Source organism: Cyanistes caeruleus, chromosome 27 (genome assembly GCF_971803275.1).
Source record: "Cyanistes caeruleus chromosome 27, bCyaCae1.hap1.1, whole genome shotgun sequence".
NCBI classification, from domain to species: domain Eukaryota; kingdom Metazoa; phylum Chordata; class Aves; order Passeriformes; family Paridae; genus Cyanistes; species Cyanistes caeruleus.
In genome coordinates this window covers 2,378,440-2,406,380 of record NC_141727.1, presented here as the reverse complement: position 1 = coordinate 2,406,380, position 27,941 = coordinate 2,378,440, and the positions used below count along the sequence as shown (strand labels likewise).

Sequence of the window (27,941 nt, the reverse complement as noted above, 5' to 3'; positions counted from 1 at the left end):
GCAGCCTGTGTGGCAGACAGAAGTGTGAGCAGGCTTGTGACAGCTGTGGGCAGGCCTGTACTCATTGGGCTCTGTGCTTTGGGGAAGGAGTGGCAGCTCTGCAGGCAGTGAACCCCTCTTCATCAGTGGCACAGGGGGAGTTCCGGTGACTTCCACCTGTGTGAGGAGCCATGTGGGTTCCTGTGGCCAAGAGCCATGTGGTTCTGTGACCTCAAGGGGACACATAGCTGTGTGGCCCCCATGTCACAGAGGGGCAGAGATGTGGCACCTCTGCAGTGACAGTGAACTCACCCGCCCAATGCTCGGTGGGCTGAAAGCAGGCTAGGGAAGGAGCTGGTCTTCAGGATCAGTCAGCTGCTTCCTTTGCTGCTCTTTTGTGCTTGTCTTTTAGACAAGTATTTAGAACGTAGTTAGACAAGTAGTTAGATAAGTAGTTAGACTAGTATTTAGACAAGTAGTTAGACAAGTAGTTAGATAAGTAGTTAGACAAATAGTTAGACAGTATTGTATAGTGTCCTCTTCAGCTTTCATCCTCTCAGAGGTAAGGATGATTTGACTACGCCTTCCTAGTTGAAGGCTGAGCTCCTACACAGTTGTAGGCTGCCCAGATACAGGCTAGGCCAGAGTTCTTACTGGCTGATTCCCTTTCCTTTACTATAACCTGGGATACCTAAGTAGTCTGTAGAAAGTCTGTAGTAAGTAGGTAAGTAGTGACTGTAGTCTAAGGGGCTGGGCTCGGCCCAGAGTGGCAAGAAGCCCACGTTGGCTGCCACAGGAGGAAGCCAGATGGAAAAAGGAGAAAGCAAAGTCTGTAGTTAAGTTAGTGGCTGAAAGCTGGTCACTGCTGTGGAGGAGGTGGGAAAGCCAGAGAGCTCTGCTGCTGATGCAGTGACAGCAGCAGCAGCAGCAGCAGCAGGAGGGCCTCTTTATAGAAGGTACCATGGACTGGAGCACTTCAGAAGGACCTTTGACACTCCTGTGAACTGGGGCTCTGTCACTGGTCACGAAGATGGGAGCCTGCAGTTCGGCAGCACTGAAACTGTTGATGGCAAATGCTGTTCTCTAGGTTTTATTTATTTGGAGTTTTTATACTTTTGGTCAGCTAGGGTAAATTCTTTGCAATCATGTGATGGGATTGACACTGGTCTCTTTCTGGAGAATGTCCTGATGTCCTTGGTCTTCCAGAGCTTTGCCCTCTGTTCCTGAGAGACGCAATGGCCACAAGAGGGAACGATTTCTGTGAGTAACAACTTCATGTCAGGTTTGGACCTTGTGAATCCCCAGACAAGTGACATGACTGGTGGTCAGATCCCAGAATGATGTGCTCAGAACCCAGAGTGAACTCTGGGATGTTTCCTGAGAGCAGGCAGACTGACCCAGGTGTTTATGTTTAGTGACAGGAAAGCACTTTTTGTCTCTCCTTTCTTAGTACGCACAAGAAACAGGATTGTTTATAGAGAGGTCTGACATCCTTGAGTTACCCTTTTTTTTCAGTACTTGCCTTTTTTCAACAAGTTACAATCAGTTACGACCAGGGAAAACTTGACTTGGTAAATCCAGTCTCCAGCTCTGGTGAGAAAGGAAGATACCCCGAGGCCCAGAAATCAGAGCTGGGGTCTGTTAGACTCTTGGCAAAGCAAGCAGGGGAACAGACTTTTCCAACCCAGTAAATTTCAATGGCAGCTCTAGGCACCCCCTGACACGGAGTTGAAGGTTTGAGCTGGTTGTCCTGACTGCTCATGTAGAAAACTCCAAGTTTAAATCCGCTTCTGTACCTGGTGTCTTTTCAAATGGGATTTCTCTGCAGTCATTGCTGAGGGAATAGCTGCCCCAAAAAGGATCCTCTTTCCACCGGAGAAGATCTGCATGGTCTGGCAGCAGCAGCAGAGTGCTGGAGCGGGGCTCTTCAATGTGGGCAACACGTGCTTCCTCAACGCTGTCCTGCAGTGTTTGACTTACACCCCGCCACTGGCCAACTACCTGCTGTCCCGAGAGCACAGCAAGGCCTGTGAGTGCTTTTGGGAACCCCTCCTGAATATGTGTTAATCCAATACCAAAGATTCCCAGAACCTGGAATTAGATTTAGGAGAACAGCAGCCCTTTGTCAGCCCCATGAATTGATGTTCTTTGAACACTCAAGTCTCTATAGAAGCCACTTGTCCTTGCCAGCTGTCTTACCCTTCCTGAAGACACCTCTTTCTAGCTCCAAGTCTTTATTCTGGCAAGTTAAAGCCTCCTGCAATAATAAGCTCTGGCTTATTGCACAGAAAACTGTTGGTCCGGCATCCCTGTTAAGAACATTTTCCACACACTAAAATGTCCTGGGATCGTTGGGTCATTGGGAGGAGTGGAGTATTGCGCTGGAGTGGAAGAGGAGGAGGAGGAGGATCGCACTGCTGTGGATACCTGGCTAACCTAAAGACTTTCCCTGTGTCTCTGTTCAGGTCAGCAGCAAGGTTTCTGCATGATGTGCACCATGGAAGCACACGTTAACAAGGTCTTGCATTCCCCTGTCAGTGCCATCGTGCCTTGGACTGTCCTCAAGGTTTTTGGACGTAAGTCATGGCAGGTGCTTTTGACAGCTTTTCTTCCCTTTGTGTATGAGAAAAGGACAAACTTCTTCTTTCTTAGGCATAGGAGAACATTTTCAGCTTGGTATGCAGGAAGATGCCCATGACTTCTTGTGCTGTACGGTCAATGCCATGCAGAGAGCTTGTCTGAGCGCCAGCAGCGAGTAAGCACAAGGCAATCACCCTCACAAAGCTCGGAGCCCTTTGGACTGCTTGATGTGCCACCATCAAGGGAAACCTAAACCCTGGGCTTTCAGGCCAAGCAAAACTCATGGAGGAGATAACGCTGTGTCTTATCACTTGTTTCCAGCTTGGACCTCTCTTCTGAATCCACTACCATTGTCCATCAAATATTTGGGGGCTTTCTGAGATCCAGAGGTGCGTTTCCACAGCTATTACTCTCCTTGACATTGCCCGTGCCCTTCTGTCTGCCTGTGCTCGACACTTGGTCCTGGGACTAGTGGGACAGGTGCAATGTGTAAATGGGCAATGCCAGTCAGCTTGCCATTGCTGAGCATTTGGATTTTCCCTTCCAGTCACCTGCTTCAGCTGCAAAGCCATTTCTGACTCCTACGAGGCCTTCCTGGATGTTCCTTTGGATATCAATGTAAGAGGCTTTGCAGTTGTGCTACAAGACATCCCAAGGCCCTGCAGCTGCTTCCCAAAGTCAACACATTTGTCTTAAAAATATAGCCTGTGAACACAAGAGGTCTAGGTGGTGGGTGGGAAGGGCAATGGATAGCGTCCCCCTGCAGAGGCTGTGGCACTGGGCTCTCTGCAGGTGCTCTTTTTAAGCTGGACAAACAGCAATTATCCTCTCTGCACCCTTGATACATCGTCATCCTTCTTCTCTTTGCCTGCCCTCCCGTAACACCTGTCTGGCTCCCAGGCTGAAGGGTTGTTTGCTTTGTAGTTTGCACCACTGATGCCCCTGCACACTGTCATTAGTTGAACTGAGCGGGGGCACAGGGACAGAGCTCTTGACAGCTCCAGGAGCTGCTGGGAGACGGGGAGGTGTTCAGCGTCGCACTCTCTTTCTGCCTCCTTCTGGACAGGTTCATGGTGGGTCTCTTCAGCATCAGCTATGGGGCTTTTCTGGTCAGCTTCTGGGAAATGCTTGGGTGAGGGCATTTCCTGCAGCTCAGCGTGCCCATTTCTCACTCCTCCAGGCAGCCTCGTCCCTCACTGCAGCTCTGGAAGCCTTTGTGACACCTGAGCAGCTGGATGGTGAAAACTGCTTTAAATGCAACAAGTGAGATGATTACTAAGAACATCCAGAGTAAGACGGGATGCTGTTGGAGGGGGCTGCATGTCATTGAAGAGAAGTCATCTTCCTGTGCAGGTTTACTGCACGCAGATGAGATGCAGCTTTTGGCAAATATGGCAGTGAAGAGCCTTAGAATAACAAAAGCTGTGTGAGACAGGAGAGGTTGCCTGGCCAGCTTGGGGGAAGATTGGGTGCATTTCAGCACTGGGCTGTGTCTGTGCTTGCTTTCAAGGTGTACGGAGAACGTTGCTGCCTCCAAGAGGTTCACAATCCACTGTGCACCCAAGGTTCTGACCGTGTGTCTGAAACGGTTTGACTGTTTCACCGGCGGGAAGATCAACAAGGTGTGTACACAAGTGGTGTGCAGCTTTCTTTCCCTAGAGTAGATTTCCTAGAGCTTGTCACAAGCCACTCGTTAGTGATGTTAGTTGTTGGGTAGTAGTTGTCTGTAGGTACAGGTAGTGGTATGTGGTTGGGTTCGTTGTGCTCTCTCCTTGGGAGAAATGAATTCCCATGGGAAGACAGGCCAGCGCTCTTCTCCCACAGCGCTGCTTTGGCCAAGAGCAGTTTCCTGCCACCCAAGGCATTACACCTTGCTACACGAAAAAGCAGCTGCTCATGGGCCCCAAGGATGTATTTCCACACCTCTGGCCCCTGGATGTGGCAGGCTATTCTCTGTCCCAGGTCAGGGTCACCTCTGAGCCCTCCTGGTGTCTCTGTAGGCTGTGGAGTACCCCGAGTTCCTGGATCTCCGCCCGTACATGTCCGAGGGCGATGGAGAGCCCCTCTATTACTCCCTGTATGCTGTCCTGGTGCACAGTGGCTACAGCTGCCATGAAGGACACTATTTCTGCTACACAAAGGTAAACAGCAACTTCCTTCCTTCCTTCCTTCCTTCCCAACGAGGAGAAGGCGTGCTGGAGAAGAGGAACTTTCCTGTGGGTATTACCGACGGCCAAGGTTGTGGGCCAGAAGGTCTCCTTAGGGGCTGCACTGGATTTCTTTTGGCACACTCTTTGTTAGGTAGTTTTCTGCCCGTGTTTTTGGTGAGAAGCCATGCAGAGATCCTTGCCTTTTTTTTCACAGGCCAGCAACGGGCTGTGGTACCAGATGGATGATGAGTCTGTGGAGGTTCGTAGCATTGACACAGCTCTCGGGCAGCAAGCCTACCTGCTGTTTTATGCCAGGTGAGACAATGGAACAGGCTGCCCAAAGAAGCTGTGGGTGCCCCATCCCTGGAAGAGTTCAAGGCCAGGTTGGATGGGGCTTGGAGGATCCAGGTCTATTGTAAGGTATTCCTGGCCATGAGCGGGAGTGGAACAAAAGGAGCTTTAAGGTCCCTTCCAAGGCAAACAAGTGTGTGAATTTATGGAATGGAGGCTGTAGAAGGTAGAAAGATGAGGTTTTGCTGGGACAGAAGCAGGCCGGGTGGGAATACTCTGGTTGACCTTTTCATTTGTGACCTTGGCTAAGTTGCTCTGTCATAGAAACCTCTCCAAGAAAATGAATGAAGCCCAGAGGAGGCTGCAACAACAGCCCTAAAGTGAGATCACTGTTTTTTTCTGCAGATGCTCTGATCTGAGGCTTGGAGAAGAGGCTTCTTCCTCGCTGGCACCATCATATGCGCCATCCGTCCTCAGTCAGTGGGCAGCCTGCAGCAAGCAGGTGGCTTCTGTAGTCCCACAGGTTTTGCCTGACAGGACAAAGGTAACTGGGGAGGAGAGTCAGGGCACCACAGGAGCTGTGGATTTCTTTCTAGGATCTCAGCATTTCTCCCTTTTCCCCTGGCACCCTGGCAGCATTCTTCACAGCCACAATGCTGCTTCCTGTCAAAGCATGCCTCCTGCATCCATGCCATTTGTGTGCCTTTGGCCCTTTGGCCTTGGCAGCCCTCCAGAAGGGCCTTTGGGAGGCTCTGAAATGTGCCCTCCCAGAGCTTCTGGGGCTTCCCCACTGACTCTGGTCCTTTCAGGAGAGAAGGGCAGGAACTCTGCACAGCTCTTTTTCCAGGATGTGGTGCTGAGTGTGGAAGACCCTGGCCAGGAGGAGGTGCAGAGCGGATCCCCACTGTGGAGCAAGGAAGCCTGCAGCTTTGTTACGGACACCACCGGCTGTGATGACGCCACAGGGCCTCCTCCAAGTTGCGGCCACGATCCCATAGATGATGCTGCTTCAGGGCCTTCCAACAGGAGCTTGGAGTTGGCCTGTGGACCTGGGGATGCTTGTCAGGAAACCCTGCTGATGCAGGAAGAGACAAGCAGTTCCGTGTGGAGCGGCTACGACCTCCGCAGCCGCTTTGTGCAGCACACAGGCTTCAACTCTTCATCAAGGAAGAGGAAAAGGGAGACAAGGAATTCTCCCTGTTGTGACAAAACTCCTGTTGATGATGCAGTTCCAGGGCCCTCCAGCACCAGCCTGAAGCAGGCTGTCATGCTTTGGGCTGGTCCAGAGCAAACCCAACTGTGGTGGAACGAGCAGAGAAGATCCCCAGAGCAGGGCTGTGACCTCCATGGCCTCTCTGTGCAGTGCACAGACCAGCAGCCCTCTGTGACCAAGAGGAGGAGAACAAATCCTCCAGGATGGGACAAAGCCCCAGTGGATAATGCAGCTTCAGGGCCCTCCAACATCAGCTTCCAGCAGGCTTGTGTGCTCAGGGCAGCTTGGGAGCAAATCCAACTGAGGCTGAGGGAGCAGAGAAGCTGCCCACAGCTGGGCTACGATTTCTGCTGCCGGTTCGTGCGTTTTTCAGCCCACCACCGTTCAGTGAGGAAAAGGAGGGTTTGTGTGCCCCAGAGACGCAGGTCAGGGAAGCACTCGAGGCACTCTAGGAGTGCTGGTGGCAGATGGTGGCGCTGGCTGAAGCAGAATGGGAAATTAGCACTGCATTTTTTAGCAGAGCTGTCCATGTTTTCTACACCCATTCCCAAAGAAGAGGGAACAATTTAGTTTTATGGCTGATGATGCCAACGACTAGTCTAGAAGGTTTTAATTAGTCTAGTCTAAAAGGCTTAGTAATTCCCAGGAGGAAGTGATCACAGAGAAAGGAGACCAGCAAAGGCAGTAGTTAAGTTAGTGGGTGAACGCTGGTCATTCCTGTGGAAGAGGTGGGAAAACTAGAGAGCTCTGCTGCTGATGCGGTGACAGCAGCAGCAGCAGGTACAGCAGAGCCTCTTCAGAGAAAGTACCATGGACTGGAGCACTTCAGAATGACCTTTGATGCTCCTGTGAACTGGGGCACTGTCACTGATCACAAAGATGGGAGACTGCAGTTCAGCAGCTGGTACAAGCAGTACCTCGACTCTTTTCAAATGGAATTTCTCTGCAGTCATTGCTGAGGGAATAGCTCCCCCAAAAAGGATCCTCTTTCCACTGGAGAAGATTTACATGGTCTGGCAGCAGCAGCAGAGTGCTGGAGCGGGGCTCTTCAATGTGGGCAACACGTGCTTCCTCAACGCTGGAAGTCCTGCAGTGTTTGACCTACACCCCGCCACTGGCCAACTACCTGCTGTCCCGAGAGCACAGCAAGGCCTGTGAGTGCTTTTGGGAACCCCTCCTGAATATGTGTTAATCCAATACCAAAGATTCCCAGAACCTGGAATTAGATTTAGGAGAACAGCAGCCCTTTATCAGCCCCATGAATTGATGTTCTTTGAACACTCAAGTCTCTATAGAAGCCACTTGTCCTTGCCAGCTGTCTTACCCTTCCTGAAGACACCTCTTTCTAGCTCCAAGTCTTTATTCCGGCAAGTTAAAGCCTCCTGGCTTATTGCACAGAAAACTGTTGGTCCGGCATCCCTGTTAAGAACATTTTCCACACACTAAAATGTCCTGGGATCGTTGGGTCATTGGGAGGAGTGGAGTATTGCGCTGGAGTGAAAGACGAGGAGGAGGATCGCACTGCTATGGATATTTGGCTAACCTAAAGACTTTCCCTGTGTCTCTGTTCAGGTCAGCAGCAAGGTTTCTGCATGATGTGCACCATGGAAGCACACGTTAACAAGGTCTTGCATTCCCCTGTCAGTGCCATCGTGCCTTGGGCTGTCCTCAAGGTTTTTGGACGTAAGTCATGGCAGGTGCTTTTGACAGCTTTTCTTCCCTTTGTGTATGAGAAAAGGACAAACTTCTTCTTTCTTAGGCATAGGAGAACATTTTCAGCTTGGTATGCAGGAAGATGCCCATGACTTCTTGTGCTGTACGGTCAATGCCATGCAGAGAGCTTGTCTGAGCGCCAGCAGCGAGTAAGCACAAGGCAATCACCCTCACAAAGCTCGGAGCCCTTTGGACTGCTTGATGTGCCACCATCAAGGGAAACCTAAACCCTGGGCTTTCAGGCCAAGCAAAACTCATGGAGGAGGTAACGCTGTGTCTTATCACTTGTTTCCAGCTTGGACCTCTCTTCTGAATCCACTACCATTGTCCATCAAATATTTGGGGGCTTTCTGAGATCCAGAGGTGCGTTTCCACAGCTATTACTCTCCTTGACATTGCCCGTGCCCTTCTGTCTGCCTGTGCTTGACACTTGGTCCTGGGACTGGTGGGACAGGTGCAATGTGTAAATGGGCAATGCCAGTCAGCTTGCCATTGCTGAGCATTTGGATTTTCCCTTCCAGTCACCTGCTTCAGCTGCAAAGCCATTTCTGACTCCTACGAGGCCTTCCTGGATGTTCCTTTGGATATCAATGTAAGAGGCTTTGCAGTTGTGCTACAAGACATCCCAAGGCCCTGCAGCTGCTTCCCAAAGTCAACACATTTGTCTTAAAAATATAGCCTGTGAACACAAGAGGTCTAGGTGGTGGGTGGGAAGGGCAATAGATAGCGTCCCCCTGCAGAGGCTGTGGCACTGGGCTCTCTGCAGGTGCTCTTTTTAAGCTGGACAAACAGCAATTATCCTCTCTGCACCCTTGATACATCGTCATCCTTCTTCTCTTTGCCTGCCCTCCCGTAACACCTGTCTGGCTCCCAGGCTGAAGGGTTGTTTGCTTTGTAGTTTGCACCACTGATGCCCCTGCACACTGTCATTAGTTGAACTGAGCGGGGGCACAGGGACAGAGCTCTTGACAGCTCCAGGAGCTGCTGGGAGACGGGGAGGTGTTCAGCGTCGCACTCTCTTTCTGCCTCCTTCTGGACAGGTTCATGGTGGGTCTCTTCAGCGTCAGCTATGGGGCTTTTCTGGTCAGCTTCTGGGAAATGCTTGGGTGAGGGCATTTCCTGCAGCTCAGCGTGCCCATTTCTCACTCCTCCAGGCAGCCTCGTCCCTCACTGCAGCTCTGGAAGCCTTTGTGACACCTGAGCAGCTGGATGGTGAAAACTGCTTTAAATGCAACAAGTGAGATGATTACTAAGAACATCCAGAGTAAGACGGGATGCTGTTGGAGGGGGCTGCATGTCATTGAAGAGAAGTCATCTTCCTGTGCAGGTTTACTGCACGCAGATGAGATGCAGCTTTTGGCAAATATGGCAGTGAAGAGCCTTAGAATAACAAAAGCTGTGTGAGACAGGAGAGGTTGCCTGGCCAGCTTGGGGGAAGATTGGGTGCATTTCAGCACTGGGCTGTGTCTGTGCTTGCTTTCAAGGTGTACGGAGAACGTTGCTGCCTCCAAGAGGTTCACAATCCACTGTGCACCCAAGGTTCTGACCGTGTGTCTGAAACGGTTTGACTGTTTCACCGGCGGGAAGATCAACAAGGTGTGTACACAAGTGGTGTGCAGCTTTCTTTCCCTAGAGTAGATTTCCTAGAGCTTGTCACAAGCCACTCGTTAGTGATGTTAGTTGTTGGGTAGTAGTTGTCTGTAGGTACAGGTAGTGGTATGTGGTTGGGTTCGTTGTGCTCTCTCCTTGGGAGAAATGAATTCCCATGGGAAGACAGGCCAGCGCTCTTCTCCCACAGCGCTGCTTTGGCCAAGAGCAGTTTCCTGCCACCCAAGGCATTACACCTTGCTACACGAAAAAGCAGCTGCTCATGGGCCCCAAGGATGTATTTCCACACCTCTGGCCCCTGGATGTGGCAGGCTATTCTCTGTCCCAGGTCAGGGTCACCTCTGAGCCCTCCTGGTGTCTCTGTAGGCTGTGGAGTACCCCGAGTTCCTGGATCTCCGCCCGTACATGTCCGAGGGCGATGGAGAGCCCCTCTATTACTCCCTGTATGCTGTCCTGGTGCACAGTGGCTACAGCTGCCATGAAGGACACTATTTCTGCTACACAAAGGTAAACAGCAACTTCCTTCCTTCCTTCCTTCCTTCCCAACGAGGAGAAGGCGTGCTGGAGAAGAGGAACTTTCCTGTGGGTATTACCGACGGCCAAGGTTGTGGGCCAGAAGGTCTCCTTAGGGGCTGCACTGGATTTCTTTTGGCACACTCTTTGTTAGGTAGTTTTCTGCCCGTGTTTTTGGTGAGAAGCCATGCAGAGATCCTTGCCTTTTTTTTCACAGGCCAGCAACGGGCTGTGGTACCAGATGGATGATGAGTCTGTGGAGGTTCGTAGCATTGACACAGCTCTCGGGCAGCAAGCCTACCTGCTGTTTTATGCCAGGTGAGACAATGGAACAGGCTGCCCAAAGAAGCTGTGGGTGCCCCATCCCTGGAAGAGTTCAAGGCCAGGTTGGATGGGGCTTGGAGGATCCAGGTCTATTGTAAGGTATTCCTGGCCATGAGCGGGAGTGGAACAAAAGGAGCTTTAAGGTCCCTTCCAAGGCAAACAAGTGTGTGAATTTATGGAATGGAGGCTGTAGAAGGTAGAAAGATGAGGTTTTGCTGGGACAGAAGCAGGCCGGGTGGGAATACTCTGGTTGACCTTTTCATTTGTGACCTTGGCTAAGTTGCTCTGTCATAGAAACCTCTCCAAGAAAATGAATGAAGCCCAGAGGAGGCTGCAACAACAGCCCTAAAGTGAGATCACTGTTTTTTTCTGCAGATGCTCTGATCTGAGGCTTGGAGAAGAGGCTTCTTCCTCGCTGGCACCATCATATGCGCCATCCGTCCTCAGTCAGTGGGCAGCCTGCAGCAAGCAGGTGGCTTCTGTAGTCCCACAGGTTTTGCCTGACAGGACAAAGGTAACTGGGGAGGAGAGTCAGGGCACCACAGGAGCTGTGGATTTCTTTCTAGGATCTCAGCATTTCTCCCTTTTCCCCTGGCACCCTGGCAGCATTCTTCACAGCCACAATGCTGCTTCCTGTCAAAGCATGCCTCCTGCATCCATGCCATTTGTGTGCCTTTGGCCCTTTGGCCTTGGCAGCCCTCCAGAAGGGCCTTTGGGAGGCTCTGAAATGTGCCCTCCCAGAGCTTCTGGGGCTTCCCCACTGACTCTGGCCCTTTCAGGTGAGAAGGGCAGGAACTCTGCACAGCTCTCTTTCCAGGATATGGTGCTGAGTGTGGAAGACCCTGGCCAGGAGGAGGCACAGAGCGCATCCCCACTGTGGAGCAGGGACGGCTACAGCTGTTTTTTGGGCAACGCAGACTGTGATGATGCTACAGGGAGGAACACGGGCCCTCCAAGTTGTGGCCATGATGCCAAGGATGATGCAGCTTCAGGACCTTCCAACAGGAGCTTGGAGTCAGCCTGTGGACCTGGGGATGCTTGGGAGGAAACCCTGCTGAGGCAGAAAGAGACAAGCAGATCCGCGTGGAGCGGCTACGACCTCCACAGCAGAAAACAAATTCTCCCTGTTGTGACCACACCTCCTGTTGACAGTGCAGTTCGCGGGCCCTCCTGCAGCAGCTTGAAGCAGGCTCCCATGCTTAAGGCTGGTCAAGAGGAAATCCAACCACGGTGGAGAGAGCAGAGAAGATCCCCAGAGCATGGCTGTGACCTCCAGGGCCGCTCTGGGCAGTGCACAGACCATCCCCGCTCTCTGAGCTAGAGGAGGAGAACAAATCCTCCAGGATGTGACAAAGCTCCAGGGGACAGTGCAGCTTCAGGGTTGTAGTTCATTTATTTAGTTTGGTTAAGGATTTGTTGAAGCTTGTTAGGACGTTCTTGTTCCCCCTGTTGATTGTATTGGTTAGGCCCCAGTTGTCAGTTATGTAAACCCCTCCTATTTTACCTAAATGTTCCCTGCCAATCACCTTAGCCGTGCCCCTACCCTCCTATCCATCATAGTAAACCCCATCCCTTCTTCCAGAGCCTTCTGTATCAATCAATTATACCTCGAGGCCCCACTGGTTGCTGTATCTTGCTCCCTCCCTCTGTGAACCCCTATTAGTCCGGAAGGTGTGATCCTCTCCCCTTACTCCTCCTCTCAAGATTCCCCATTGGTCTATAGTTTGTACCCTCCCCTGGGGGTCGGGCCATACTTAACTCCTTGCACAGCAATGCTCAGGGCTCTCTTAGACCTGGATCCCTTCCAGCGTGGACGCCTCGTTTCCTCGACCGAATAAAACCATTGCTGGGAACTACAATCCAAGAGAGACTCCTCTGCTTTCTTGTCTCCACACCTGACGCTGTGCACCACAGAGCTTAGAGTGGCCCAAGACTCTGGAGGGGTCACTGAGGGAAAAGCCTACTCCCCAGTGATTCCCCACTCCTGGCGATCGCCGGAGCCGGAGTGCAAAGACCACCGTAGAGCCAGCCGGAGCTCCGGTGCAGTACAGCGTCACTTCAGGGCCCTCCAACACCAGCTTCCAGCAGGCTCGTGTGTTCAGGGCTGCTCGGGAGCAATTCCGACCGAGGCTGAGGGAGCAGAGAAGCTGCCCACAGCTGGGCTATGATTTCTGCTGCTGGTGGTGTGTTTCACCACCACTGAGTGAGGAAAAGGAGGGTTTGTGTGCCCCAGAGACGCACGTCAGGGAAGCACTCAGGGCACTCTAGGAGTGCTGCCGGCAGATTATGGCACTGGCTGAAGCAGAATGGAAAATTAGCATTGTGTTTTTTAGCAAAGGTGTCCTCGTTTTCTACACCCCTTCCCAAAGATGAGGGAACAATTTAGTTTAATGCCTGATTATGCTAAAGAGTAGTCTAGAAGACTTTAATTATTTTAGACTAAAAAGCTTAATAATTCTTTCTTCCTTTTTTATTATTTATTCCTTTATTCATCTTCCACAGTGTAACCAGTTGTTGCTACTATTGTAGCACAGTATTTGGAAGCCATAGTGAAGCAATTTTATTAAAGCTAGAAAGACAAAAGTTGAGACAGATATTGCTTGTCCTTGCCAAGGGCCCTGAATAAGTCTGTTTTTCTCCATCTCAAGGTAAAACCTCGCTGGGTGTCCGCAGTGAAGGGAGGAATCTCCCACCACACTCTGAGAAGGGGAATGCTAGAAGTGTGTCGTGTTAAAGAGCAGGACAGGGCTTTTACAGTCTGAAGCCATGGGCTGTGAGTCAGGGGGTGCTCAGGGAGCTGCGCCAGCTGGAGCAGAACACTGTGCCTGGGCAGGGATTGAGCAGCTCTGGCCGTGTCCTGTTTTACTCCTCACCAGGAATGGCTTGAGCAAGGAGGGTCTCCTGTTTTTAGTGTTAAAGAAAGCACACTAAAGGCAGAGGTGGCTTTCTCCGTGCTCTTTGGGAATTGGCATGTGAACCACAAGGGAACCAAAGAGAGATTCTCAATTCCAGAGGCACTGCTGAGCACAGCCCCTCCTGACTCCACCCCCTGAGGTGACCTGTGCTTCCAACCAGAGGGGCCAGAGCCTCTGACCTGCATTGAGCAGGCCTGCCACAGCTCCGTGTCACACTGAGCACTGTAGTGTCCAGCCTTCCCCTGCTGCAGCCAGTCCCTTCCCAGGCTGTTCCAATCTCCACCTCCACCTTCCAGGAGCATCGAACGCTGCTGAGCACATCCAGTGCTCCCTCTGACCTGCAGGGAGAGGAAGACTCCCTCATTTGCTGTTGTGGCCAGTGGCTCCTGTCTGTGACAGATTTTGTGGCCTGCTCGGTGCCCCCCTGCACTGGCCAGGCTGGCTCCGTGCTGCTGGGCCTCGTGCAGTGCCTCTGAGCAAGGCTACAGGCAAGCCTTCAAAACAGCCCCAATTCCCCAAAAGAGCCTGATGCTCCTGCGTTTCCCCCGAGAGGGCTGAAGGGCCCCGGTGCCAGCCTGGACAGGTTCCCCTAAGGGGGCAGAGGGGACCCCTGGTGCCAGCCCGCGCAGGTTCCCCTGAGGGAGTAGGTGGGCCGCAGGGCCAGCCTGGCCAGATTCCCCTCAGGGGGTAGGCGGGCCGCGGTGCCAGCCTGGGCAGGTTCCCCTGATGAGGGGGCAGGCGGGCCTCTTGAGGGGCCCTGTACGCTGTTGTGTAGAGGTTTGTAAATCTCAGACTTGTTCCCTGTGGCGAGAGGGCAGCCGTGTTCCGGGCAAGAGGGCTCGGGGCCATGCAGGAGCTGGAGCCGTTCCCACAGGAGCCCCGCCTTGCAGCGCCGGCGGGCACAGCTGTGTCACAGCTGAATTGACATTGCCCACACAGGTTTTTGGATCCTCACGTGAGGCTGCCGTGGGGCTTGCAGGGAAAAAGGGCAGTTGTTGCCTGTTTGGAAGTGAGGCTGAAAACATAATTCCTAAATTAACATCAATGCAAATGAAATAAATCGTTCCATTGCTGCCTTGGTGGTTCTGGTCCCTCCTGCCTGTGCCTCAGGCTCTCCCCAGCAGGAGAGTGTTTGGTGGGCCCTGATCTCCAAAAATCCATCTTTGCTGTTGCAGTGTATCTCTGCCTTGTGACAGAACTTGGTGAAACTTGGTGGCTCAGGCTGGGCAGGGGCCAAAGCAGCCAGTTCAAACAGGGGTGATGCCTTTTGGAACTATGTAAAAACAGAGGCCAGACAAAATCAAGGGAATACAAAACAGTTCTGTTTATTGAAGGGCCTTCAGGTCCATTTCAGGCAGACAAAGCACCCCCAGGAGCTACACCCAAAACTGCTTAATCTTCATTTATAGCTTCAGGTAATGAGGTAATTTACCCGCTGTTTGTTCTCCCCAACTCACTTTTGTTTCCATCTCTCAGGGCCTGAGGCAGTGAGGTTTCCTTGATTCCCAGGCCTAGAGAGGAATTGTTTTTTCTGACCAAAATGGGAAAGCATCAGCTGACACTGTATATGGAGTTTAGAGTTATACACTGAAGAATCTCAGGATTACAAATACACAAAAAATAGAAAAGCTAAAATCCTAAGGCATCAGGGGTGAATAGCAACCAGCTGCAACCTTGGAGCACGAGGATCACCAAGTGCCTGACTGCTCAGAGGCTGCTCAGAACTGCAGGCGTCCAGAGCATAGCCCCAAACCACGTGGGTCAAGTGCAGCAGGAACAAAACTGCCTCCAGCAACCTTGAGTGGCAATCTGGCTAAAGCTTTGTCTGCTCAAACCTAGCCTAAGCAAGGTTTAGGAGGATGAAGTAAATGTGAAGCTGCTAAAAAGCTGCCCAGGAGAGGCAGCAGCTATGTGGGGGCCTGGCAGCCGAGGTTCACCCAGCGCAGCCTTTAGAGGGTTTGTCTGGTGGTACCAGTCCAGGGTCAGCCTGTGGGTGTATCTTGAGGGCAGATAAAATTCACTGGAAATGACCCTGTGAGAGCTGGTGTGCTTTGCCACATGAGTCTCAGAGGCACAGGATTGTGCCTGGGAGGAGTGGATCAGAATTCCCCAGCAGCCTGTGTGGCAGACAGAAGTGTGAGCAGGCTTGTGACAGCTGTGGGCAGGCCTGTACTCATTGGGCTCTGTGCTTTGGGGAAGGAGTGGCAGCTCTGCAGGCAGTGAACCCCTCTTCATCAGTGGCACAGGGGGAGTTCCGGTGACTTCCACCTGTGTGAGGAGCCATGTGGGTTCCTGTGGCCAAGAGCCATGTGGTTCTGTGACCTCAAGGGGACACATAGCTGTGTGGCCCCCATGTCACAGAGGGGCAGAGATGTGGCACCTCTGCAGTGACAGTGAACTCACCCGCCCAATGCTCGGTGGGCTGAAAGCAGGCTAGGGAAGGAGCTGGTCTTCAGGATCAGTCAGCTGCTTCCTTTGCTGCTCTTTTGTGCTTGTCTTTTAGACAAGTATTTAGAACGTAGTTAGACAAGTAGTTAGATAAGTAGTTAGACTAGTATTTAGACAAGTAGTTAGACAAGTAGTTAGATAAGTAGTTAGACAAATAGTTAGACAGTATTGTATAGTGTCCTCTTCAGCTTTCATCCTCTCAGAGGTAAGGATGATTTGACTACGCCTTCCTAGTTGAAGGCTGAGCTCCTACACAGTTGTAGGCTGCCCAGATACAGGCTAGGCCAGAGTTCTTACTGGCTGATTCCCTTTCCTTTACTATAACCTGGGATACCTAAGTAGTCTGTAGAAAGTCTGTAGTAAGTAGGTAAGTAGTGACTGTAGTCTAAGGGGCTGGGCTCGGCCCAGAGTGGCAAGAAGCCCACGTTGGCTGCCACAGGAGGAAGCCAGATGGAAAAAGGAGAAAGCAAAGTCTGTAGTTAAGTTAGTGGCTGAAAGCTGGTCACTGCTGTGGAGGAGGTGGGAAAGCCAGAGAGCTCTGCTGCTGATGCAGTGACAGCAGCAGCAGCAGCAGCAGCAGGAGGGCCTCTTTATAGAAGGTACCATGGACTGGAGCACTTCAGAAGGACCTTTGACACTCCTGTGAACTGGGGCTCTGTCACTGGTCACGAAGATGGGAGCCTGCAGTTCGGCAGCACTGAAACTGTTGATGGCAAATGCTGTTCTCTAGGTTTTATTTATTTGGAGTTTTTATACTTTTGGTCAGCTAGGGTAAATTCTTTGCAATCATGTGATGGGATTGACACTGGTCTCTTTCTGGAGAATGTCCTGATGTCCTTGGTCTTCCAGAGCTTTGCCCTCTGTTCCTGAGAGACGCAATGGCCACAAGAGGGAACGATTTCTGTGAGTAACAACTTCATGTCAGGTTTGGACCTTGTGAATCCCCAGACAAGTGACATGACTGGTGGTCAGATCCCAGAATGATGTGCTCAGAACCCAGAGTGAACTCTGGGATGTTTCCTGAGAGCAGGCAGACTGACCCAGGTGTTTATGTTTAGTGACAGGAAAGCACTTTTTGTCTCTCCTTTCTTAGTACGCACAAGAAACAGGATTGTTTATAGAGAGGTCTGACATCCTTGAGTTACCCTTTTTTTTCAGTACTTGCCTTTTTTCAACAAGTTACAATCAGTTATGACCAGGGAAAACTTGACTTGGTAAATCCAGTCTCCAGCTCTGGTGAGAAAGGAAGATACCCCGAGGCCCAGAAATCAGAGCTGGGGTCTGTTAGACTCTTGGCAAAGCAAGCAGGGGAACAGACTTTTCCAACCCAGTAAATTTCAATGGCAGCTCTAGGCACCCCCTGACACGGAGTTGAAGGTTTGAGCTGGTTGTCCTGACTGCTCATGTAGAAAACTCCAAGTTTAAATCCGCTTCTGTACCTGGTGTCTTTTCAAATGGGATTTCTCTGCAGTCATTGCTGAGGGAATAGCTGCCCCAAAAAGGATCCTCTTTCCACCGGAGAAGATCTGCATGGTCTGGCAGCAGCAGCAGAGTGCTGGAGCGGGGCTCTTCAATGTGGGCAACACGTGCTTCCTCAACGCTGTCCTGCAGTGTTTGACTTACACCCCGCCACTGGCCAACTACCTGCTGTCCCGAGAGCACAGCAAGGCCTGTGAGTGCTTTTGGGAACCCCTCCTGAATATGTGTTAATCCAATACCAAAGATTCCCAGAACCTGGAATTAGATTTAGGAGAACAGCAGCCCTTTGTCAGCCCCATGAATTGATGTTCTTTGAACACTCAAGTCTCTATAGAAGCCACTTGTCCTTGCCAGCTGTCTTACCCTTCCTGAAGACACCTCTTTCTAGCTCCAAGTCTTTATTCTGGCAAGTTAAAGCCTCCTGCAATAATAAGCTCTGGCTTATTGCACAGAAAACTGTTGGTCCGGCATCCCTGTTAAGAACATTTTCCACACACTAAAATGTCCTGGGATCGTTGGGTCATTGGGAGGAGTGGAGTATTGCGCTGGAGTGGAAGAGGAGGAGGAGGAGGATCGCACTGCTGTGGATACCTGGCTAACCTAAAGACTTTCCCTGTGTCTCTGTTCAGGTCAGCAGCAAGGTTTCTGCATGATGTGCACCATGGAAGCACACGTTAACAAGGTCTTGCATTCCCCTGTCAGTGCCATCGTGCCTTGGACTGTCCTCAAGGTTTTTGGACGTAAGTCATGGCAGGTGCTTTTGACAGCTTTTCTTCCCTTTGTGTATGAGAAAAGGACAAACTTCTTCTTTCTTAGGCATAGGAGAACATTTTCAGCTTGGTATGCAGGAAGATGCCCATGACTTCTTGTGCTGTACGGTCAATGCCATGCAGAGAGCTTGTCTGAGCGCCAGCAGCGAGTAAGCACAAGGCAATCACCCTCACAAAGCTCGGAGCCCTTTGGACTGCTTGATGTGCCACCATCAAGGGAAACCTAAACCCTGGGCTTTCAGGCCAAGCAAAACTCATAGAGGAGATAACGCTGTGTCTTATCACTTGTTTCCAGCTTGGACCTCTCTTCTGAATCCACTACCATTGTCCATCAAATATTTGGGGGCTTTCTGAGATCCAGAGGTGCGTTTCCACAGCTATTACTCTCCTTGACATTGCCCGTGCCCTTCTGTCTGCCTGTGCTCGACACTTGGTCCTGGGACTAGTGGGACAGGTGCAATGTGTAAATGGGCAATGCCAGTCAGCTTGCCATTGCTGAGCATTTGGATTTTCCCTTCCAGTCACCTGCTTCAGCTGCAAAGCCATTTCTGACTCCTACGAGGCCTTCCTGGATGTTCCTTTGGATATCAATGTAAGAGGCTTTGCAGTTGTGCTACAAGACATCCCAAGGCCCTGCAGCTGCTTCCCAAAGTCAACACATTTGTCTTAAAAATATAGCCTGTGAACACAAGAGGTCTAGGTGGTGGGTGGGAAGGGCAATGGATAGCGTCCCCCTGCAGAGGCTGTGGCACTGGGCTCTCTGCAGGTGCTCTTTTTAAGCTGGACAAACAGCAATTATCCTCTCTGCACCCTTGATACATCGTCATCCTTCTTCTCTTTGCCTGCCCTCCCGTAACACCTGTCTGGCTCCCAGGCTGAAGGGTTGTTTGCTTTGTAGTTTGCACCACTGATGCCCCTGCACACTGTCATTAGTTGAACTGAGCGGGGGCACAGGGACAGAGCTCTTGACAGCTCCAGGAGCTGCTGGGAGACGGGGAGGTGTTCAGCGTCGCACTCTCTTTCTGCCTCCTTCTGGATAGGTTCATGGTGGGTCTCTTCAGCGTCAGCTATGGGGCTTTTCTGGTCAGCTTCTGGGAAATGCTTGGGTGAGGGCATTTCCTGCAGCTCAGCGTGCCCATTTCTCACTACTCCAGGCAGCCTCGTCCCTCACTGCAGCTCTGGAAGCCTTTGTGACACCTGAGCAGCTGGATGGTGAAAACTGCTTTAAATGCAACAAGTGAGATGATTACTAAGAACATCCAGAGTAAGACGGGATGCTGTTGGAGGGGGCTGCATGTCATTGAAGAGAAGTCATCTTCCTGTGCAGGTTTACTGCACGCAGATGAGATGCAGCTTTTGGCAAATATGGCAGTGAAGAGCCTTAGAATAACAAAAGCTGTGTGAGACAGGAGAGGTTGCCTGGCCAGCTTGGGGGAAGATTGGGTGCATTTCAGCACTGGGCTGTGTCTGTGCTTGCTTTCAAGGTGTACGGAGAACGTTGCTGCCTCCAAGAGGTTCACAATCCACTGTGCACCCAAGGTTCTGACCGTGTGTCTGAAACGGTTTGACTGTTTCACCGGCGGGAAGATCAACAAGGTGTGTACACAAGTGGTGTGCAGCTTTCTTTCCCTAGAGTAGATTTCCTAGAGCTTGTCACAAGCCACTCGTTAGTGATGTTAGTTGTTGGGTAGTAGTTGTCTGTAGGTACAGGTAGTGGTATGTGGTTGGGTTCGTTGTGCTCTCTCCTTGGGAGAAATGAATTCCCATGGGAAGACAGGCCAGCGCTCTTCTCCCACAGCGCTGCTTTGGCCAAGAGCAGTTTCCTGCCACCCAAGGCATTACACCTTGCTACACGAAAAAGCAGCTGCTCATGGGCCCCAAGGATGTATTTCCACACCTCTGGCCCCTGGATGTGGCAGGCTATTCTCTGTCCCAGGTCAGGGTCACCTCTGAGCCCTCCTGGTGTCTCTGTAGGCTGTGGAGTACCCCGAGTTCCTGGATCTCCGCCCGTACATGTCCGAGGGCGATGGAGAGCCCCTCTATTACTCCCTGTATGCTGTCCTGGTGCACAGTGGCTACAGCTGCCATGAAGGACACTATTTCTGCTACACAAAGGTAAACAGCAACTTCCTTCCTTCCTTCCTTCCTTCCCAACGAGGAGAAGGCGTGCTGGAGAAGAGGAACTTTCCTGTGGGTATTACCGACGGCCAAGGTTGTGGGCCAGAAGGTCTCCTTAGGGGCTGCACTGGATTTCTTTTGGCACACTCTTTGTTAGGTAGTTTTCTGCCCGTGTTTTTGGTGAGAAGCCATGCAGAGATCCTTGCCTTTTTTTTCACAGGCCAGCAACGGGCTGTGGTACCAGATGGATGATGAGTCTGTGGAGGTTCGTAGCATTGACACAGCTCTCGGGCAGCAAGCCTACCTGCTGTTTTATGCCAGGTGAGACAATGGAACAGGCTGCCCAAAGAAGCTGTGGGTGCCCCATCCCTGGAAGAGTTCAAGGCCAGGTTGGATGGGGCTTGGAGGATCCAGGTCTATTGTAAGGTATTCCTGGCCATGAGCGGGAGTGGAACAAAAGGAGCTTTAAGGTCCCTTCCAAGGCAAACAAGTGTGTGAATTTATGGAATGGAGGCTGTAGAAGGTAGAAAGATGAGGTTTTGCTGGGACAGAAGCAGGCCGGGTGGGAATACTCTGGTTGACCTTTTCATTTGTGACCTTGGCTAAGTTGCTCTGTCATAGAAACCTCTCCAAGAAAATGAATGAAGCCCAGAGGAGGCTGCAACAACAGCCCTAAAGTGAGATCACTGTTTTTTTCTGCAGATGCTCTGATCTGAGGCTTGGAGAAGAGGCTTCTTCCTCGCTGGCACCATCATATGCGCCATCCGTCCTCAGTCAGTGGGCAGCCTGCAGCAAGCAGGTGGCTTCTGTAGTCCCACAGGTTTTGCCTGACAGGACAAAGGTAACTGGGGAGGAGAGTCAGGGCACCACAGGAGCTGTGGATTTCTTTCTAGGATCTCAGCATTTCTCCCTTTTCCCCTGGCACCCTGGCAGCATTCTTCACAGCCACAATGCTGCTTCCTGTCAAAGCATGCCTCCTGCATCCATGCCATTTGTGTGCCTTTGGCCCTTTGGCCTTGGCAGCCCTCCAGAAGGGCCTTTGGGAGGCTCTGAAATGTGCCCTCCCAGAGCTTCTGGGGCTTCCCCACTGACTCTGGTCCTTTCAGGAGAGAAGGGCAGGAACTCTGCACAGCTCTTTTTCCAGGATGTGGTGCTGAGTGTGGAAGACCCTGGCCAGGAGGAGGTGCAGAGCGGATCCCCACTGTGGAGCAAGGAAGCCTGCAGCTTTGTTACGGACACCACCGGCTGTGATGACGCCACAGGGCCTCCTCCAAGTTGCGGCCACGATCCCATAGATGATGCTGCTTCAGGGCCTTCCAACAGGAGCTTGGAGTTGGCCTGTGGACCTGGGGATGCTTGTCAGGAAACCCTGCTGATGCAGGAAGAGACAAGCAGTTCCGTGTGGAGCGGCTACGACCTCCGCAGCCGCTTTGTGCAGCACACAGGCTTCAACTCTTCATCAAGGAAGAGGAAAAGGGAGACAAGGAATTCTCCCTGTTGTGACAAAACTCCTGTTGATGATGCAGTTCCAGGGCCCTCCAGCACCAGCCTGAAGCAGGCTGTCATGCTTTGGGCTGGTCCAGAGCAAACCCAACTGTGGTGGAACGAGCAGAGAAGATCCCCAGAGCAGGGCTGTGACCTCCATGGCCTCTCTGTGCAGTGCACAGACCAGCAGCCCTCTGTGACCAAGAGGAGGAGAACAAATCCTCCAGGATGGGACAAAGCCCCAGTGGATAATGCAGCTTCAGGGCCCTCCAACATCAGCTTCCAGCAGGCTTGTGTGCTCAGGGCAGCTTGGGAGCAAATCCAACTGAGGCTGAGGGAGCAGAGAAGCTGCCCACAGCTGGGCTACGATTTCTGCTGCCGGTTCGTGCGTTTTTCAGCCCACCACCGTTCAGTGAGGAAAAGGAGGGTTTGTGTGCCCCAGAGACGCAGGTCAGGGAAGCACTCGAGGCACTCTAGGAGTGCTGGTGGCAGATGGTGGCGCTGGCTGAAGCAGAATGGGAAATTAGCACTGCATTTTTTGGCAGAGCTGTCCATGTTTTCTACACCCATTCCCAAAGAAGAGGGAACAATTTAGTTTTATGGCTGATGATGCCAACGACTAGTCTAGAAGGTTTTAATTAGTCTAGTCTAAAAGGCTTAGTAATTCCCAGGAGGAAGTGATCACAGAGAAAGGAGACCAGCAAAGGCAGTAGTTAAGTTAGTGGGTGAACGCTGGTCATTCCTGTGGAAGAGGTGGGAAAACTAGAGAGCTCTGCTGCTGATGCGGTGACAGCAGCAGCAGCAGGTACAGCAGAGCCTCTTCAGAGAAAGTACCATGGACTGGAGCACTTCAGAATGACCTTTGATGCTCCTGTGAACTGGGGCACTGTCACTGATCACAAAGATGGGAGACTGCAGTTCAGCAGCTGGTACAAGCAGTACCTCGACTCTTTTCAAATGGAATTTCTCTGCAGTCATTGCTGAGGGAATAGCTCCCCCAAAAAGGATCCTCTTTCCACTGGAGAAGATTTACATGGTCTGGCAGCAGCAGCAGAGTGCTGGAGCGGGGCTCTTCAATGTGGGCAACACGTGCTTCCTCAACGCTGGAAGTCCTGCAGTGTTTGACCTACACCCCGCCACTGGCCAACTACCTGCTGTCCCGAGAGCACAGCAAGGCCTGTGAGTGCTTTTGGGAACCCCTCCTGAATATGTGTTAATCCAATACCAAAGATTCCCAGAACCTGGAATTAGATTTAGGAGAACAGCAGCCCTTTATCAGCCCCATGAATTGATGTTCTTTGAACACTCAAGTCTCTATAGAAGCCACTTGTCCTTGCCAGCTGTCTTACCCTTCCTGAAGACACCTCTTTCTAGCTCCAAGTCTTTATTCCGGCAAGTTAAAGCCTCCTGGCTTATTGCACAGAAAACTGTTGGTCCGGCATCCCTGTTAAGAACATTTTCCACACACTAAAATGTCCTGGGATCGTTGGGTCATTGGGAGGAGTGGAGTATTGCGCTGGAGTGAAAGACGAGGAGGAGGATCGCACTGCTATGGATATTTGGCTAACCTAAAGACTTTCCCTGTGTCTCTGTTCAGGTCAGCAGCAAGGTTTCTGCATGATGTGCACCATGGAAGCACACGTTAACAAGGTCTTGCATTCCCCTGTCAGTGCCATCGTGCCTTGGGCTGTCCTCAAGGTTTTTGGACGTAAGTCATGGCAGGTGCTTTTGACAGCTTTTCTTCCCTTTGTGTATGAGAAAAGGACAAACTTCTTCTTTCTTAGGCATAGGAGAACATTTTCAGCTTGGTATGCAGGAAGATGCCCATGACTTCTTGTGCTGTACGGTCAATGCCATGCAGAGAGCTTGTCTGAGCGCCAGCAGCGAGTAAGCACAAGGCAATCACCCTCACAAAGCTCGGAGCCCTTTGGACTGCTTGATGTGCCACCATCAAGGGAAACCTAAACCCTGGGCTTTCAGGCCAAGCAAAACTCATGGAGGAGGTAACGCTGTGTCTTATCACTTGTTTCCAGCTTGGACCTCTCTTCTGAATCCACTACCATTGTCCATCAAATATTTGGGGGCTTTCTGAGATCCAGAGGTGCGTTTCCACAGCTATTACTCTCCTTGACATTGCCCGTGCCCTTCTGTCTGCCTGTGCTTGACACTTGGTCCTGGGACTGGTGGGACAGGTGCAATGTGTAAATGGGCAATGCCAGTCAGCTTGCCATTGCTGAGCATTTGGATTTTCCCTTCCAGTCACCTGCTGCAGCTGCAAAGCCGTTTCTGACTCCTACGAGGCCTTCCTGGATGTTCCTTTGGATATCAATGTAAGAGGCTTTGCAGTTGTGCTACAAGACATCCCAAGGCGCTGCAACACATTTGTCTTAAAAATATAGCCTGTGAACACAAGAGGTCTTGGTGGTGGGTGGGAAGGGCAATGGATAGCGTCCCCCTGCAGAGGCTGTGGCACTGGGCTCTCTGCAGGTGATGTTTTTAACCTGGACAAACAGCAATTATCCTCTCTGCACCCTTGATACATCGTCATCCTTCTTCTCTTTGCCTGCCCTCCCGTAACACCTGTCTGGCTCCCAGGCTGAAGGGTTGTTTGCATTGTAGTTTGCACCACTGATGCCCCTGCACACTGTCATTAGTTGAACTGAGCGGGGGCACAGGGACAGAGCTCTTGACAGCTCCAGGAGCTGCTGGGAGACGGGGAGGTGTTCAGCGTCACACTCTCTTTCTGCCTCCTTCTGGATAGGTTCATGGTGGGTCTCTTCAGCGTCAGCTATGGGGCTTTTCTGGTCAGCTTCTGGGAAATGCTTGGGTGAGGGCATTTCCTGCAGCTCAGCGTGCCCATTTCTCACTCCTCCAGGCAGCCTCGTCCCTCACTGCAGCTCTGGAAGCCTTTGTGACACCTGAGCAGCTGGATGGTGAAAACTGCTTTAAATGCAACAAGTGAGATGATTACTAAGACATCCAGAGTAAGACGGGATGCTGTTGGAGGGGGCTGCATGTCATTGAAGAGAAGTCATCTTCCTGTGCAGGTTTACTGCGCGCAGGATGAGATGCAGCTTTTGGCAAATATGGCAGTGAAGAGCCTTAGAATAACAAAAGCTGTGTGAGACAGGAGAGGTTGCCTGGCCAGCTTGGGGGAAGATTGGGTGCATTTCAGCACTGGGCTGTGTCTGTGCTTGCTTTCAAGGTGTACGGAGAATGTTGCTGCCTCCAAGAGGTTCACAATCCACTGTGCACCCAAGGTTCTGACCGTGTGTCTGAAACGGTTTGACTGTTTCACCGGCGGGAAGATCAACAAGGTGTGTACACAAGTGGTGTGCAGCTTTCTTTCCCTAGAGTAGATTTCCTAGAGCTTGTCACAAGCCACTCGTTAGTGATGTTAGTTGTTGGGTAGTAGTTGTCTGTAGGTACAGGTAGTGGTATGTGGTTGGGTTCGTTGTGCTCTCTCCTTGGGAGAAATGAATTCCCATGGGAAGACAGGCCAGCGCTCTTCTCCCACAGCGCTGCTTTGGCCAAGAGCAGTTTCCTGCCACCCAAGGCATTACACCTTGCTACACGAAAAAGCAGCTGCTCATGGGCCCCAAGGATGTATTTCCACACCTCTGGCCCCTGGATGTGGCAGGCTATTCTCTGTCCCAGGTCAGGGTCACCTCTGAGCCCTCCTGGTGTCTCTGTAGGCTGTGGAGTACCCCGAGTTCCTGGATCTCCGCCCGTACATGTCCGAGGGCGATGGAGAGCCCCTCTATTACTCCCTGTATGCTGTCCTGGTGCACAGTGGCTACAGCTGCCATGAAGGACACTATTTCTGCTACACAAAGGTAAACAGCAACTTCCTTCCTTCCTTCCTTCCTTCCCAACGAGGAGAAGGCGTGCTGGAGAAGAGGAACTTTCCTGTGGGTATTACCGACGGCCAAGGTTATGGGCCAGAAGGTCTCCTTAGGGGCTGCACTGGATTTCTTTTGGCACACTCTTTGTTAGGTAGTTTTCTGCCCGTGTTTTTGGTGAGAAGCCATGCAGAGATCCTTGCCTTTTTTTTCACAGGCCAGCAACGGGCTGTGGTACCAGATGGATGATGAGTCTGTGGAGGTTCGTAGCATTGACACAGCTCTCGGGCAGCAAGCCTACCTGCTGTTTTATGCCAGGTGAGACAATGGAACAGGCTGCCCAAAGAAGCTGTGGGTGCCCCATCCCTGGAAGAGTTCAAGGCCAGGTTGGATGGGGCTTGGAGGATCCAGGTCTATTGTAAGGTATTCCTGGCCATGAGCGGGAGTGGAACAAAAGGAGCTTTAAGGTCCCTTCCAAGGCAAACAAGTGTGTGAATTTATGGAATGGAGGCTGTAGAAGGTAGAAAGATGAGGTTTTGCTGGGACAGAAGCAGGCCGGGTGGGAATACTCTGGTTGACCTTTTCATTTGTGACCTTGGCTAAGTTGCTCTGTCATAGAAACCTCTCCAAGAAAATGAATGAAGCCCAGAGGAGGCTGCAACAACAGCCCTAAAGTGAGATCACTGTTTTTTTCTGCAGATGCTCTGATCTGAGGCTTGGAGAAGAGGCTTCTTCCTCGCTGGCACCATCATATGCGCCATCCGTCCTCAGTCAGTGGGCAGCCTGCAGCAAGCAGGTGGCTTCTGTAGTCCCACAGGTTTTGCCTGACAGGACAAAGGTAACTGGGGAGGAGAGTCAGGGCACCACAGGAGCTGTGGATTTCTTTCTAGGATCTCAGCATTTCTCCCTTTTCCCCTGGCACCCTGGCAGCATTCTTCACAGCCACAATGCTGCTTCCTGTCAAAGCATGCCTCCTGCATCCATGCCATTTGTGTGCCTTTGGCCCTTTGGCCTTGGCAGCCCTCCAGAAGGGCCTTTGGGAGGCTCTGAAATGTGCCCTCCCAGAGCTTCTGGGGCTTCCCCACTGACTCTGGCCCTTTCAGGTGAGAAGGGCAGGAACTCTGCACAGCTCTCTTTCCAGGATATGGTGCTGAGTGTGGAAGACCCTGGCCAGGAGGAGGCACAGAGCGCATCCCCACTGTGGAGCAGGGACGGCTACAGCTGTTTTTTGGGCAACGCAGACTGTGATGATGCTACAGGGAGGAACACGGGCCCTCCAAGTTGTGGCCATGATGCCAAGGATGATGCAGCTTCAGGACCTTCCAACAGGAGCTTGGAGTCAGCCTGTGGACCTGGGGATGCTTGGGAGGAAACCCTGCTGAGGCAGAAAGAGACAAGCAGATCCGCGTGGAGCGGCTACGACCTCCACAGCAGAAAACAAATTCTCCCTGTTGTGACCACACCTCCTGTTGACAGTGCAGTTCGCGGGCCCTCCTGCCGCAGCTTGAAGCAGGCTCCCATGCTTAAGGCTGGTCAAGAGGAAATCCAACCACGGTGGAGAGAGCAGAGAAGATCCCCAGAGCATGGCTGTGACCTCCAGGGCCGCTCTGGGCAGTGCACAGACCATCCCCGCTCTCTGAGCTAGAGGAGGAGAACAAATCCTCCAGGATGTGACAAAGCTCCAGGGGACAGTGCAGCTTCAGGGTTGTAGTTCATTTATTTAGTTTGGTTAAGGATTTGTTGAAGCTTGTTAGGACGTTCTTGTTCCCCCTGTTGATTGTATTGGTTAGGCCCCAGTTGTCAGTTATGTAAACCCCTCCTATTTTACCTAAATGTTCCCTGCCAATCACCTTAGCCGTGCCCCTACCCTCCTATCCATCATAGTAAACCCCATCCCTTCTTCCAGAGCCTTCTGTATCAATCAATTATACCTCGAGGCCCCACTGGTTGCTGTATCTTGCTCCCTCCCTCTGTGAACCCCTATTAGTCCGGAAGGTGTGATCCTCTCCCCTTACTCCTCCTCTCAAGATTCCCCATTGGTCTATAGTTTGTACCCTCCCCTGGGGGTCGGGCCATACTTAACTCCTTGCACAGCAATGCTCAGGGCTCTCTTAGACCTGGATCCCTTCCAGCGTGGACGCCTCGTTTCCTCGACCGAATAAAACCATTGCTGGGAACTACAATCCAAGAGAGACTCCTCTGCTTTCTTGTCTCCACACCTGACGCTGTGCACCACAGAGCTTAGAGTGGCCCAAGACTCTGGAGGGGTCACTGAGGGAAAAGCCTACTCCCCAGTGATTCCCCACTCCTGGCGATCGCCGGAGCCGGAGTGCAAAGACCACCGTAGAGCCAGCCGGAGCTCCGGTGCAGTACAGCGTCACTTCAGGGCCCTCCAACACCAGCTTCCAGCAGGCTCGTGTGTTCAGGGCTGCTCGGGAGCAATTCCGACCGAGGCTGAGGGAGCAGAGAAGCTGCCCACAGCTGGGCTATGATTTCTGCTGCTGGTGGTGTGT

The 27,941-nt window shown here is 51.8% G+C and overlaps 3 protein-coding genes across 4 annotated transcripts; all 3 read left to right on the top strand.

Annotated features, from left to right (window-relative positions):
- Positions 1-289: 289 nt before the first annotated feature.
- Positions 290-7,232, top strand: LOC147649173 (ubiquitin carboxyl-terminal hydrolase 42-like). The gene is made up of 13 exons (XM_086863935.1): positions 290-541; positions 1,186-1,239; positions 1,808-2,008; positions 2,445-2,555; positions 2,632-2,734; positions 2,881-2,948; positions 3,107-3,177; positions 3,740-3,822; positions 4,070-4,181; positions 4,560-4,700; positions 4,924-5,024; positions 5,406-5,544; positions 5,848-7,232. Exons 2-13 carry the CDS (start codon positions 1,215-1,217, stop codon positions 6,781-6,783), a joined length of 2,091 nt encoding a protein of 696 aa, XP_086720061.1. The 5' UTR covers positions 290-541; positions 1,186-1,214; the 3' UTR covers positions 6,784-7,232.
- Positions 7,172-12,230, top strand: LOC111943963 (ubiquitin carboxyl-terminal hydrolase 17-like protein 6). Its single transcript, XM_086863939.1, has 11 exons — positions 7,172-7,367; positions 7,786-7,896; positions 7,973-8,075; positions 8,222-8,289; positions 8,448-8,518; positions 9,081-9,163; positions 9,411-9,522; positions 9,901-10,041; positions 10,265-10,365; positions 10,747-10,885; positions 11,189-12,230. The coding sequence occupies exons 1-11, from the start codon at positions 7,265-7,267 to the stop codon at positions 11,690-11,692; spliced, it is 1,536 nt and encodes a 511-aa protein (XP_086720065.1). The 5' UTR covers positions 7,172-7,264; the 3' UTR covers positions 11,693-12,230.
- A 3,457-nt stretch (positions 12,231-15,687) lies between these two features.
- On the top strand, positions 15,688-27,611 carry LOC147649172 (ubiquitin carboxyl-terminal hydrolase 17-like protein 6). 2 transcript variants are annotated; one of them, XM_086863934.1, is made up of 23 exons: positions 15,688-15,939; positions 16,584-16,637; positions 17,206-17,406; positions 17,843-17,953; positions 18,030-18,132; positions 18,279-18,346; positions 18,505-18,575; positions 19,138-19,220; positions 19,468-19,579; positions 19,958-20,098; positions 20,322-20,422; positions 20,804-20,942; positions 21,246-21,967; positions 23,184-23,294; positions 23,371-23,473; positions 23,620-23,687; positions 23,846-23,916; positions 24,462-24,544; positions 24,792-24,903; positions 25,282-25,422; positions 25,646-25,746; positions 26,128-26,266; positions 26,570-27,611. In XM_086863934.1, the coding sequence occupies exons 2-14, from the start codon at positions 16,613-16,615 to the stop codon at positions 23,230-23,232; spliced, it is 1,926 nt and encodes a 641-aa protein (XP_086720060.1). In that variant the 5' UTR covers positions 15,688-15,939; positions 16,584-16,612; the 3' UTR covers positions 23,233-23,294; positions 23,371-23,473; positions 23,620-23,687; positions 23,846-23,916; positions 24,462-24,544; positions 24,792-24,903; positions 25,282-25,422; positions 25,646-25,746; positions 26,128-26,266; positions 26,570-27,611. The 2 variants fall into 2 exon arrangements, with proteins under 2 accessions (XP_086720060.1, XP_086720059.1); XM_086863933.1 differs by lacking the exons at positions 23,184-23,294; positions 23,371-23,473; positions 23,620-23,687; ... (5 more) ...; positions 26,128-26,266; positions 26,570-27,611 and having other exon boundaries at positions 21,246-22,642.
- The last annotated feature ends 330 nt before the right edge of the window (positions 27,612-27,941 follow it).